This window comes from Ciconia boyciana, chromosome 8, assembly GCF_034638445.1.
Source record: "Ciconia boyciana chromosome 8, ASM3463844v1, whole genome shotgun sequence".
Lineage (NCBI taxonomy): Eukaryota > Metazoa > Chordata > Aves > Ciconiiformes > Ciconiidae > Ciconia > Ciconia boyciana.
This window is the reverse complement of record NC_132941.1, coordinates 50285248-50299721: the sequence shown is the minus strand read 5'-3', so window position 1 is coordinate 50299721 and position 14474 is coordinate 50285248. Positions and strand designations below refer to the sequence as shown.

At 36.4% G+C, this 14474-nt stretch overlaps 1 protein-coding gene across 1 annotated transcript in view; it reads left to right on the top strand.

Annotated features, from left to right (window-relative positions):
- The window catches only part of LOC140655747 (adhesion G protein-coupled receptor A3-like), a 293963-nt gene that overhangs the window by 50656 nt on the left and 228833 nt on the right, over positions 1-14474 (top strand). Inside the window, exon 2 of the mRNA XM_072870589.1 lies at positions 945-1016. Within this exon, the coding sequence (XP_072726690.1) occupies positions 945-1016 (72 nt within the window). The remainder of the gene's footprint in view (positions 1-944; positions 1017-14474) is intronic.

Sequence of the window (14474 nt, the reverse complement as noted above, 5' to 3'; positions counted from 1 at the left end):
TTAAAGACTCATTTCTCAAGCAGTTAGATTTTTTCAGAGACAAATGTTTCTTCTGTGCCTTGCATAATCATTAGATCAGTTTTAAAAAAGATTTCTTGACCTTCTAAACCAAATTGCATTTCTTTTGTGTATTGTAAGGTTTTTAAGTGGTAACATCTTCAGAATGAGTGCATGTTCATATTGTATTGCTTCTGAAATAGCTGGGAAAATACAGCGAGGGAAAATCATTAAACTAGAAAGAGCCACTTGTGACATCAACAGTAGTTTAACAAGAAGAGCAAGAATAGACAACTTTTTCAATAGCTTGCATGCAGGGCCAGTTTGCATGTGTACTTGATGGTGGTGGTACTTGATGGGCCAGGCATAGCTTCATTGCTGAATTTCTACTGTGCAGAGGTTGCAACAGGAAAACAGTTTTGGACTAGTCTGTTTTTGTGGTCAGGTGGTGGTTTTTTTGTTTGTCTCACCTTTAGAAAATTAAATACTTTCTCTGTATTTATCAGCTATTGATATTCTTCGTACATCCCTGCTATAGCAGCTGCTGCAAAGTGACTGTATTCTCCTCTAATCTAGTGGAACAGTTTTTAACGTGTCCCTTGCTTCATCAACCTTTTTGCTGACTGGGAAACCCAACAAGTACCTTTGCCAGTGGTAATTTAGAGTTTACGAGTGAAGCGTGGGCATTTATCAGTGTTACAATTTTCAAGTTGAAGCCAAAATTCCTTTGTTGACGTATTTCTTGAATGTGCTTTTATTTAATAAAGAAGAAGCTATGCACTTCAGGAAATGGTAATCTTTATTTACTGCTATGATGGGAAAATGCAAATGAAGCAGAGAATTTTGTGATTAGTATTTTACAGAGCAGTCGTTTACTATAATTACATGTTTTTAATCAGTGGAATTATCATGTTCTATTAACCAGATTCTTTCCTGACTTCTTGTAGGATTCTGAGTAACAACAAGATCTTATGGTTGAAGAATGGCTCTTTCTTCGGACTGAAATCCCTGGAGAGACTGTGAGTAACTGATCAACCTTGTTCCACCTTCAGTTAAAAAGTTTTTGTATTTTAAATATAAAAACAAACATCAGATAATGAAGTTGAGATGTTCTGAACTGTATTGCACAGTAGAGTTTCTAGGCAGTCATCAAGCTAAGAAACAACATAAAAATGAGTGAATGGGGATGGATGTGGAAAATACAGGAAAGCACTGCCATCAATTTGGAACTAAAATAAACATCCAGTCAAAGACTTGTACTACGCTATGTACACTATCACAGTGAAGACTGGTATATGTAATGGTAACACTAATGTACCTGACATATAGTTTGGGTTATTTAACTCATTGGTCTCCAATACTTCCACTTTAATTCTATTCTAATTTAAATTCTATTCTATATTTTAATTATATTCTAAAGAAATTGGACAACATTTATCACTAGAGCAGATGATGACATTGATAAAGCTCCATGACTGTGTATTTCTAGTCAATATTTGGAGGAGGGAAGAGGAACGAGGTTCCCATATGATCTGCTCAGGAGCAGCTGAGTTAGGAAGAAAACATTCTGAAAGTTCGATGGAATAAATGAGCAGTAACAGCTATACTGCAGTAACACTGCTTTCTGTAGATATAGGTCACTCATTTGAGAATAATCATGTGAGCAAGTCTAAAAGGCTATTTTTTTATATCTGTAGGAAACTTACTTTGCCAGTCCATCTAAAATGAGTAATTATATCATGCCTATTTTAAAACATCTCCTACAGCTTAAGCTAAATTATTTTTATACTGCTTTGTCAGAATACATTCATTATGTAGAGCTGTTGATTTAAAGTAGTTGCTACATTCATGAATGCATGAGTGTATTCTATGTTGTATGAATGTTTCCATATGCAAAAAAGTTACATATTAAAATCAGCTTTAGCTGATGTTTTACTATATATGTGTGTGACGTGCATGCTGTTTATGGTTGTGTAATAAGGTGGGTAAGCGTATGATACTGAGATATTTGAATATTCTAACTGCAATTTAAAAATAAACAATGTATTTCAAGGGAGTCTGGAGGAATCCCTTAGGCACCTTGAAGGGTTAGGACAGAGCTAACTGTCTGAACAGTTATGTAAAGGAATACTAAATTTTCTCTGCATATAGTTATAGATGTAACAAATACTTCTTTAATATTGGCAATATTAAATGGTATGGAATGAAGAGTAGTTGTGTATTATTTACTGTTTTAACCTTAGGTGTAACAATGATATGAGGTTTATAAAGAAGTTTCCAAATATTTTAGACAAAACAATTTAGGTGATAGGATTACAAATTTATTGCAAGAAAGGAAATTAGTAAATTAAATTCTAATGTACTGCAAGTAAAGCATTAGTGTTTAGAAACAGAGGAAAACATTTCCTCTGTTTTTTTCTTTTTTAGGTTTAATTTACACCGGGGAATGATACTGAGCATGTACTTTTTAAAACTTTATTACTTACCTAGTTAGAGAAATACTTCAACCTGAAGAGACATTGCAAACAGTATTGAGAACAGTGTGTAGCCTCAAGTATCATCACCATCTAAACCTTCTTAATTTTATTGTATTGATTTTCTGCAACATTACAGATAAAATCAGTGAGTATCATCTCCTCTGTATATGGTGCTGTTTGGCCATGACATTAATACAAAATCCATAAGTGGTCCTTGAAGCAAAGACTAGAATTCAGGTGATGACTTTCTTATCAGAATCAGATGCTCTGTCTCTTGTTCTCTGGCCCCATGCACTTCTTATCAATATCTGCAAAGGTCCAGGTTCAGCTGGTGGGGTGACAACAGCTGGAATAGTCTACTAAGAGGCAGAAGCAGTGGGTGTGAATGAACTACAACTGGTTGAGTGCTCCCAGCCCTTGGACAAAGGTTTTCCCAGCTTTGCCTTTTCCACACAAGCCAATTCAGAGCGGTACTTCAAGTGCTTAAAATGGAGAACTATGACAGCAACTGCTGTTGGTGTTCACGGCTCATCAAAATGGATCAAAAAGAATTGTTATTCCTTGCCTGAAAGAGGAGGTAGAGAATCTTATGAAGTACAGTAGCAGGAAAATCCAGCTTCCTTTAAGATAATAAGTTTAGAAGATCAGGTGCTTAGAAACGCAGGTGTGCTGGAGTTAAGGGTTACTCATTTAATTTGGCTTTGCACTCCTTGTGGTCCTGCAGAACAAAAAATTTAGTAATGGGAATGCCATAGAGACAAGAATCATCCCTGTCTGTAATTCTTTTGTGGTTCCCATGAGACCATGACACAGAAGAATGTTAGCTTGTGTGGAAAATGAAATAGTTCAATGCCAAACTTGAAAACTTTAGAGGGGCAGTAAAATTTCAGGTGGAACTGAGTGACTTGTATTTTCTGGCTCTTTCCTATTCTGGAGTGCTCAAACCCACTTTTTGAGCAGAGAACAGTTTGAAGCCCTACTCCAAAAAGCTAGTGACAACTTTCCGCTTATTGTTTTGTTTTTCAATGCATGTCAAAACAGGAATTGGATTACAGAAGTGTCAGTCCTCCCAAGTTCTGGTGATTTCTCAACAGCATGTTACACAAGTGAGAGACCTCACTGAGCAGTTGTCTCAAACTAGGACTTGTCATTTTATGCAACTTTAATAAAAAAACCCGAGAAACAGAAGTTGTTTGCCCATTAACTGTCCATTCTAAGAGTAAGACAGAATCAATTTCTCTAAAGCTAAGACTATTGTAGAACTCATATTGTGCATGAAATGCAATTTTTAAAAAATATAGTTGGACCTGGTTTGTATTTGTTTCTGCAGAATTCTCAGAAAACTGCATTTTTTTCAACCATAGCATGAATATTACAAGGTTGCTATTTCAGATTGTCTTAAATTGTGTTACTGCTGTAAAAGGAAATCTGATATTAGGTTTTCAGGGGATACAACCAGCCAGCCAGGAAAAAATGTGTTTGGGGATACAGTTATTTCCCTTTTAGTAATAGAAAGATAATCCTATATTTACTAATACTTTATTAATATTAAAATGAAATATTTAATAAATGTCCATAATAAAAACTATATAAGTAATAGTGGTCAAAATACATTTATGAAATATTAGTATTTTTACTGGGCAGTTTGTAAAAATGCTTTGGCAAACACGGTCTCACAAAAGGTGCTTTTTATGTATTTCGTATGTGTGTGAACAGTGACTCACGAGTGATCTGTAGAGATGGCACTCTCTCTGCACTTAGTCTGAGTTTTCTGAAACTAAGAATTAGTGCCTTGTGCTAGTTTGGAAAGGTTGACTCACAAATGTGTTATGGCATCTGGATCACGATGCACCTCTGTGCCACTGGGCTTACTTTGTAGTACTAACAAGAGGCATTAAGAAGTGAATATCATTCCTTAAATACCATGTGAAAGTAAAAACTTTCTGTAAACTTAGGTTTTTTATGGTGCTCAGTTATATTGGCCTTGACTACTCCCTTGATTTGGCTGAAAATCAGAAGTGTAGGTAAGAAACTAAATAAACTTTTTTGAAGCAAGTGTGGTAATGAAACTGTTAAGATATGAAGAGCTTTGTGGAATTTAATCAGAAGAGTTCTACAGACCATAAATTCTAGAGATGAGAGTGAGAACCTTGAGCCCATTTCTGTGATACACCCTGTGGAGATGGCTTCATATTCAGGAGGCTGAGAGTTCAGTTTAGATTTGAAGCTTGGGGCAAAGACTTGACAGCTTGTAATGGTTTCACTTCCAGTGCCTTCCCTGTCCCTGTCTGTAGTCAGTGTCTGTTGTTCTTGGGAGATGCATTGATCTGAGCAGGACAGCACTGGTTATCGTAGACATTTAAATTAAGTTTTTCATATGCTCTGGGTACCATAAAAGAAAGGCAAAGTGGGTTTTCAAAGCCATGAAACAGTGAGATAGTCCTTTCAAGTAAATTTCAGCAATCCAGGTGCTCTTATTTAGTTAAAATAGTGTTTTTGAGGACCTGAACAACTGAAAAATTAAGAGTCTATAATTTGATGGTATAATTATTCCGTAAATTAGAACAATATATTAAATTAAAAATCTGTGGCTTACAGTTTGATTTTTTAAATGATTATATTTATTTAGTTATTTTTAACTTATGGGCAGTGGGGTTAACCATCGGTATTATCCAAGGAATCCTAGGTAGAATATGGTATGGACTCTGCTCCAAAGACACTGCAGTCTCTGAACAGTGTGTGGCAAAGTAATATAGTTAGTAACAGTTGTGGCAAGTCTTTTTATGCTTGAGAATATTTGGCCTCTAAATATCTTTTCTAGAAAATGCCATAGTCCACATGATGTTTCTGGGGACAAGGACTGAGGTTGCTGGGTCAGCTGTGCTGGACCCAAAGTCAAGATCTAGACTAGGAAACTAAATCTTATTCCTTCATCCTGATGTCAGCTGGCACAAAAGAGTATGTAACTGAGCTATTATCCACACTACTCATTTTCTTACCCTCCACAGCAACCACTGCATCCCAATTGCCTGGGTAGCCCCTGTGGCACGCTAACTCCCCATGTTACCTCTAGCTGGGGGCAATCTGTTGTGGCTTCTTCTCTGCTGTGGGCTTCCTGGTGCTTAATGGAGCTGATCTGGTATTTGCGCATTTTCTGAAGGGGGTGTATGAAGTGTCTCTCTCTGTTTCATAACCAAATGTACTTTTTCATGAAGTTTATAGGAGCATAATTACCTCTGAGACTGCTGCTCCTTTGTCCCCTGTGGCTGAAACTCTTTAACAGGTTCAGGAGCTATTTGGAGGGAACTAGCAAATAAAAATAAACATACACAAACAGACCATGATTGCATAAGCAGTTTCCTTGGGAAATCAGGATGAAAGATCACTAAGCAAGATTACACATATTTTTCACAGTTGACCCAGAAGAAAAGCATGCCAGGCACTAATACTTCAACAGTGACTGTTTTACAGAAACTTGCTGTTACATTTTCCCAATATTCCTAGACATGTTTCTAGACAAAGAAAAATGATACTGAAGTATTTGTAAGAATTTAGCATTGAGGTTTTTGGTTGGGTGTTTGTTTTTTTTTTCCTTTTTTAGCTGTATAGATCAGTCTTACTCAACCAGGTCTCACATAGATTGTGTGTACTTTTATTAAGTGTTGCTGTATCATAAAGTTACCAACTGCATGGCAGTGCTATGTAGTCACATGTTGTCCTCAGTTATTATTAGATAAGATTGCATAAAACCTACTTTCAGTAGATTTTAGTATGACATTCTGCAACTATATATTGTACTGTGCAATTGAAGTAATAACACATTAACTTGAGGGAATGAAAGGGCAGGAAAGGCAAGCAAAACAAATTAGACCATAGGAAAAAAACATGTTGTTAAACAGCTGGTATAAAAAATATGGTATTTAGATGTTCTTCAGCAAAACTCAAGTGATGAAATGGTAAAATATAAAGGTTTTACATTTTGATATACTGATGTGCTTCTTTAAACATGCAATTTGTGTTCTTTAAATTACTGGCCACTTCATTTCTTTTCCTGCCTATATTTTTGAAACGTGTGTGTGCACACACACACGCACACACACATGAAGAAACAGAGATGTTCTTCCTAGGCACTGTGAAGGATTGGACATATGTTTAAAGAAATTGTTAAACAATTTTATTTTCAACACATACGTATGACATCTTTAAAGTTTGAAACTTCATAAATTAAATTTAGAATTACTTGTTCTTTTTTGGATTGTTTTAAAAATAGAAAAATACTAGTTACTATAAACTAATGATATTTCAGACTCCAATTGTACAACTTTTTCTTTTCTTTTTTTTTTTTCCTGAGGACCTTGCAACTAAGGAGTGTGCCCCTAACTTCATGCAAGTACTTTTAAGAGAAAATAGATTAATAATCTTGGAGACCTCATTAATTAATCTCAAATGCCACATAGCCATGTTTAGAGAAATGCTGTGATGTTACTTAGGGAAAGGGCAATTTTAAAATCTGTTTCTTAGAGATATCTGTTGTGTAAGTAGTCGTGGCATGATTGAAACACTTCAGTTTTATCTGTTTTTTTATTTGGAGAAATATGGAGGAAGGAAAATCACTACAAGTTCCTTTCAAGCATCTAAAGTTTTCTTGCCACTTTTTCTTGTATTTCAAATCCCACATGAATTTAATAAATTCTCTAATCTAGTTGATAATGATAACAAACAAATTATTTGTTTAATTTCACCTTAAATATTCTCAAAGACCAAAAATACAAATGCTTCAACCATTATTTTTCCTTGTTTAGTAATATGTCTAGGAGTCCTGGGGAAATCTAAGCAATTTTTCATGTTAAATTTCTTATTGTGTTGGCTTGTTGTAATTGTTTACAAAAAAACTCATTATGCTGCATTACTTTTTGAAGTGGTTGAGCATATTCCGGTAGGTGAGGAAGGATGGGAATAGCCATGGGGAATGACTTTTCTCTGGAGCGAGTCTATCTGTACTTTGTGCACATACTCTAAACTAGACTGAAAACAGTTCATATTCCTCTTGGTGCTCATTGAACATTGAGTTACCCTTTTGATTTCAGTGTCACATTAAGAGCTTGTCTTTCTAATTACAATGATGCTAGTGTTTGCGTGAAGCAGCATAGTTCCCTTTGTCACTTCTAGAAGCAGCTAATACAGCTGGAAGTTTTTTAATTGATGTTAAGTATGCTTGCCTGCAATATATTCAGTACTAAGGCAATTATAAACATTGAGCTCAAAAAGGAAAGCTCTGAAAATTCATGAATTACTGAAGTTAAGGTAACTGTTTTTCCAGAGAGACATCTATTTTCTGAACAGAGACATCTGTTTAATATCTTCATCAATGACATAGACAGTGGGATCGAGTGCACCCTCAGCAAGTCTGCAGACAACACCAAACTGAGTGGTGCAGTTGACGTACGTGAGGGACAGGATGTCATTCAGAGGGACCTGGACAAACTCGAGAAATGGGCCCATGTGAACCTCATGAGGTTCAACAAGGCCAAGTGCAGGGTCCTGCACCTGGGTTGGGGCAAGCCCCAGTTTCAGTACAGGCTGGGGGATTAAGAGGTTGAGAGCAGCCCTGCGGAAAAGGACTTGGGGGTACTGGTGGATGAAAAGCTTCACATGAGCCAGCAATGTGCACTCGCAGCCCAGAAAGCTGTATCCTGGGCTGCATCAAAAGAAGTGTGGCCAGCAGGCCGAGGGAGGTGATTCTCCCCCTCTGCTCTGCTCTGATGAGACCCCACCTGGAGTACTGCATCTCACTGGAGTACTGCCCTCTGGAGCCCTCAGCACAGGAAAGACATGGACCTGTTCGAGCGGGTCCAGAGGAGGGCCATGAAGATGATCAGAGGGATGGAACACCTCTCCTATGAGGAAAGGCTGAGAGAGTTGGTGTTGTTCAGCCTGGAGAAGAGAAAGCTCTGGGGAGACCTTATTGCGGCCTTTCAATACTTAAAGGGGGCTTATAAGAAAGATGGGGAGAAACTTTTTAGTAGGGCCTGTTGTGATACAACAAGGGTTAATGGTTTTAAACTAAAAGAGGGTAGATTCAGACTACATATAAGGAAGAAATTTTTTACAAATGAGGGTGGTGAAACACTGGAGCAGGTTGCCCAGAGAGGTGGTAGATGCCCCATCCCTGGAAACATACAAGGTCAGGTTGGATGGGGCTCTGAGCAACCTGATGTAGCTGAAGATGTCCCTGCTCATTGCAGGGGGGTTGGACTAGATGAGCTTTAAAGGTCCCTTCCAACCCAAACTGTTCCATGATTCTATTGCAAATAACAGGTTTGAAGGGTTGGAGATACTCAAGAAATAAAGATCTTAAATACAGGAAGGGGGAAAAAAGCTATGAACGTGTGTCAAGCAGCAGACAGATCAGAAAGAGAGAAGAAAATATTTAGCCAGATAGTAATTATTTATCACTTAAAATTAGAATAGTTTTTTGTGAAATGAATGTTTTTTAAGGCTCATCCTGAAGCATGGAGAGAACCAATTTCTACCAAGAAAATAAGTGTTAAGCTAGTAAATAGTACTGTATTTTTCAGAGCTTAGTACTGACAGCTGCTTAGCCATCTCATTTTTTCGTTGATCATGAATGCCATGGTCAGCCACTGAAAGATATTTTTGTCTGGGCTTGCACCATATCCCTGGGTTAGGACTCAATTCCTTACCCATCCTGGGGCTCCTTCCACATCTGCCGCCACCAATCTTCCTTTGCAACGGTAACAGTCCAGGTACTCTGGGATTTGGCCTCCCTTTGGTGCTTGGTCCTTTGCCATTATGATAATTTTGGTCATGTTACTCAATGATGCCAATGTCACATTTATTCTGATAAAGACAGAATATGGAGACGTCCACTTAAATGAATGTGTTATTTAAATATCTAACTTCATGTATCTGTCAATGAAGTTTGTAACATTTGAAGGAATTATTGCTAAATAATTAAATGTATGTCAGAAAAAAGTTTTTTTCATAAAATCAATTTAGTTCCATAAAATCAATTTCTATAAAATCATTTTAATATCTTACAATTTTAATGGCATGGATTGGTGAGATTGGTATGAGTCTGATATCAGACTGAAAGGTTATACAAAAATGATCCTTGTAGTACCATAATATCTTCAGTTCCTCACTTTGAAGACTTTTTTTTTAGCATCAAATATGGATTCCTCATTAACATTTAAAACATTTGAATTATATCTTGTAAATAATGCAAAAATACAAATTTATTTATTTATTTATTTATTACAAATAAAATGTAATTTTGTAATGAGAAGTTTCCCCTATCACCTTAGCTAAAATGATCTTATGCATAGTGGATAAATTTCCAACTGACTATTTAAGTTGGACAGCTTTATTGCTTGACAGTATTTATTTATTGACAGATTTCTTTTGTCGTCATCTGATCCTGGAAGATGTTATGTTTTAGGCATTGCGTTCAATTAAAAATACAGCTTTTTAGCTACTACATCTTTTAAATAAAGGTAATTAATCCTTCTTAATCATAAAGATATTTGTGTAAATAGGGAATTTTATGCATGCTGTAGCAAATGCATAACAGTCAGGTAATATACACTGATGTTAAACAAGAGTCTTTTGAAAGAAGAGGCTTTTATTTGAGGCAAATGATTGGAAATCAGGGACTCTTCTTTTAAATTTTGCCATAATTTTTCATTCAAGTTTTGTCACATCACTTGATCTCTCTCTACCTCTCTGTGTTTTTCATCTGCGAAATAGTATTGCTTACCTAATATCTCCAAATCTAGTAATACTGGAGGATGTCAATGCATCTTGAGAGAAAAGACATGGTAAGAAAAAGTACAACAATGATTATGTAATACCAATTATTTTACATTTCTACCTTATGTAGATTGAGTAATTTATTTATTTTTGATGCATTTCTTCTAGCCTGACTGGAAAGCAGTCTTAATGGACACAAATACATGAGCGCAGATAGAGGATACTTGATGCTCAGTTGACGTATTTTGTGCAGGTCCATGTGTAAGAAAAATTCAGTTTTAGTAGTAAATATAAACCTCACTTTTTTGTAAGCAGTGAAAAGGCAGGTTTGGTAGCAGAAAATTGTCCTGTATCAGAAAAATTTTTAGCTTTGACTACAACTGAAGTGACTCTGACTAAGTCCCATGGAGGCAATCCGAGCATGGTGTGGGCTGAATAGCACAGGGTGTGCATGGGTGTTAGACGGGGATGGAGACGACTCTCAACCTGTCGTCTTTGGTGACCAGGCTGTCTTAGTGACAAGACTGAGGCAGTGCTGGCACACCTCTATACCTGAGAGGATTGTGACAAATGCTAGCAGGGCTGCAGGGGATGTGGCTGAGGTCATCCTCTTGTTTTCTTTTTGATAGCCTTTTTAGGCTCAGTTTTAGTCCGGACATAAATGTGGTCTATTCTTCCAGTAATAAAATCTGGTGTAATCAAGTATCACAGGGAAGAATACAAACAAGATGGAACCATATATAAAACACTTGTATTAACATACTGTCATTAAAAATTGATAGAATCCTGCTAGCAAATAGGTCTACTTGTGAAAATTTATATTTTTCTTTTCTTTCTGTGCCTCTCAGGTGCAGGATCAATGTCACAAGTCAAACTGGGCAAACCTAATTAAAAATTACCTTTTCATTCTAATTCTGTGGTCCTTTGTGGATCTCTTGATTACATCCTATGACTAACAATAAATTACTCATTTAGTAATGCAATAGCTGAGTATTGCTTTTTTCTTTCTAACCACCCCCCCAAAAAAAACCCCAACCCACAAACAAGCAAACAAAAAACCTCCCCAAACTCTCAAAACTTCAGAAACTATTATGTCCTAGTGTGCAGCATCAAAGAGAGATTTATCATTATATCAGGAATTATAAAACTATTGTTATTCTTAGTATGACTATCAGAAACAGAAGTGTTAGAAGTTAAAAGGAAAATTACATTACCCTCTTTCTAATAGGCATATGTACTGTAAGTCTTACAAGCATGAAGTAACTATCAAGGCACTTGTAAACTGACAGAAAGATAATGTATTTTTTTCCTCTAGTCATTTGTTATTTTCCAGTACAAAGTCACAATACAGACTATTAGACATCACATACTGTATATTTTAGAGAATAAGACAACAGGAAAATACCCTGTATGTGTACTTGTGTAGAGCTGCTACACCATAATGCGAAAAACCCCCAGTAATTCTAAAAGGAGAGGATGTTTCCTTTTGGATATTACGTTGCTGTTTAAAAATAGCAGTAACTAACTCTGAAAAATAGATTAGTAAAATCAATCCCATAGTTTTAGTGCAAGGGTCCAGAACCAAGTGTGTTTCCCATCTTTTCTTTCTACCTTAAGCCTGTTTTTTGTTTGTCTCCTAAACTGCCACATTCATTTCTCTGGTTCTTGTGGTGTTTTCTCCCCTCTGATAGAAAAAACATGGGCTACCAGGCCATGTCTTTGCTCTTGATTCCATGATTCATAATGAGACTTAAGACTTGCCAGCGCTGCATTCCCTCTCAGGCAATGCTCATTGGCGTGACGGGCGTTTATACCATTCTGAATGTGCTGCTGGGATTGCATTCCTCCAGTTCTGGCCTGAAACTATGGTTTCAGCTTAGGCACGAAGTTGCTAACTGCTGGTATGTATGTGGTACAGGAACGATATTTAAGACATCAGTGGTTTGCCAGGTTGTGTTGCTATACTTTTGAGTGTAACTATTTGCATTTTTTCCCCGACAAAACAGATTTCTGTTGGAAATGCTAGCATGACAAAATAAAAAGATTTTGTGGGGACACAAGAGTTTCAGGAACGTCTTTGTCGTAGATGTCAGTATTTCATTTTGACTGTTTTGTATTCACAAAATAGAATATTTTGGAATGATAAAGCTGAACTATACCACTTAGGACTAATGCAAGCTGTATATCTTTTCTATAAAGAAATGGCAGACTGGTTGGAGAAGTAGGAAAAACAGAAATGTGGTTTAAGGGCAGTTTGTATGAAGTCACAGAGCAGCATGCTGGGAAGCCAAGCTGATAAAAATTAGTGTCAGTTGATCAATAACTGAGCTAATCTTGCGAAGTAAGCTGAGAGGTAAGTTGATAGCAGAGTCCTTGTGTTCAGTATTTTGTGTGTTTGATCCCTCAGCTGTAGGCTATTGATGGAATAATGTTTTCAAACTCCAAAAAATATTATAATATTTCTTGTATTCATGTGCAATGGGGTCTTTAGCATGTTTACGGTTAAGAAGACCAAAGTTTGATGCCTCATCTGGTAGTATCTGGCCATAAAATGTGAGAGACCTCAAGTTCTGAACAGGAACATCGCCTCAATGTCACAGTGTGCTCAGGTAAAAGTCAGTATCAGAAGAAAAGCTCCAAACTCCATCCTTCCCTCGCAGAGAGTTTTCTGGGGCCTACTGATACCTTTTTTTGTCTCTATCTCTGACTTGATATCAATTGACAGACATTTCTCATTTGCTTACTTAAAAGAAAAAGAATTATATATGTAAGTTATTCTCTTCCAAAAGTTCATGTCTATAGCCTAGCCTGTGAGGTCTCTGATGAAAACATGCTATTACTCATTCATATCATGCTTGTCCATGAATCCTCCAAGGGTACCCAGTGACCCTGGGAGCTTGTTGCCCTCAAAACTTTTGGGGATGTCTGCAGAAAGCATAGCTTATTCTCCGACACTTGTACTTCACCAATAATCTCTGAGAAGGCAAAATAAAAAAAAAATAGAATGTACTTGAAAAGAAATAGAAAGAAGGGCTATGTTTTATGCCAATTTAGTTTAAAAAAACCCAAATCCCCAAAATGAGTTGTCTGAAGTAGTTAGGAAAGCTGATGTAATATAACAGCTGTGGGCAGTTTTTCTCCCCACTTCTTAATATAGACAGAATTGATTAGTTGGGTGTAGTGTAGTGCTGCGTGTGTCAAGTAGGTACAAAATGGTTGTTCTCACGAGAAAATTGCATGCAGACTTAGCACATGATAAGCTGTCTTGTGTTAGCACAAATTGCCTCGTTCTTGAAATGGAAAGTGACTGGGAGAGCTATAGAGGATGTTTGTATAGTCTGAGCTATGCACATATTCTGTGAAAAAAAGAATTACAAAATTCCTCTATGCTCTACTTTAGAGAGTGTTTTGCTGAGGAGAATACAGAGAGAAACATTGGGCTGGAATGAAAATGTGTATTTTTATTTGCTTGTGAACTTGAAAGAATAAGATAAAATTTTTCTACACAATGATAGTGAGTTTCATCTTGTAGAAATAAGCAGTTTGAGTTAAAAATAAGCCACTTGAGTTAGCATAATGCAAGAAACTTGTTGAAGCATAAATAAAATGTTTTTATCATGCCTTTATAACCCAGAAAACTGCCAAAGGGGCAGCTTGAAACTCTTAAAATCAATTGATTTCTGTCTATGAAAAAATATGAAAGATGCTAAATCAGGAAAAAATATTGTAGTTCTAGGTACCTGAAAAAAACAAGTTTATTAAAAAGCATACTCTCTCAACCATAACTGTAGCACTTTTGCTATGATGCTATAATTACTGGCCAATGAAAGAAACTTTTACAGCTAATGTATGTTCCCCAGACACATGGTGCATTTGTTATTTTCACCAAGTGTTATTTCCATTTTTTTATGTTCAATACTCACATTTGTTTCTTAACGCGAAGTAAGTTAATACTTTTTTAAAGACCTTAAAGACATGCTTTTCAGCTGAAATGGGAGTTTAAAGTACATTGTGTTCAGAACAAAACAGTGTTTTCTGTACTGTGTCAGCAGCTAAGTTGAGAATTTGATAGCTTTTTTCCCCTTTGTACGATTAAATGCTTTTAGGTATTTCTGAGAAGTGCAAGTGCCTCACAAGGGACAATTCTCCCATTTGAGTGAAGTTTGAGTACTGTATTAAGCTTTCCTACTGTACAGAGTTATGTGAACTTACAAAAATATTTAGGAA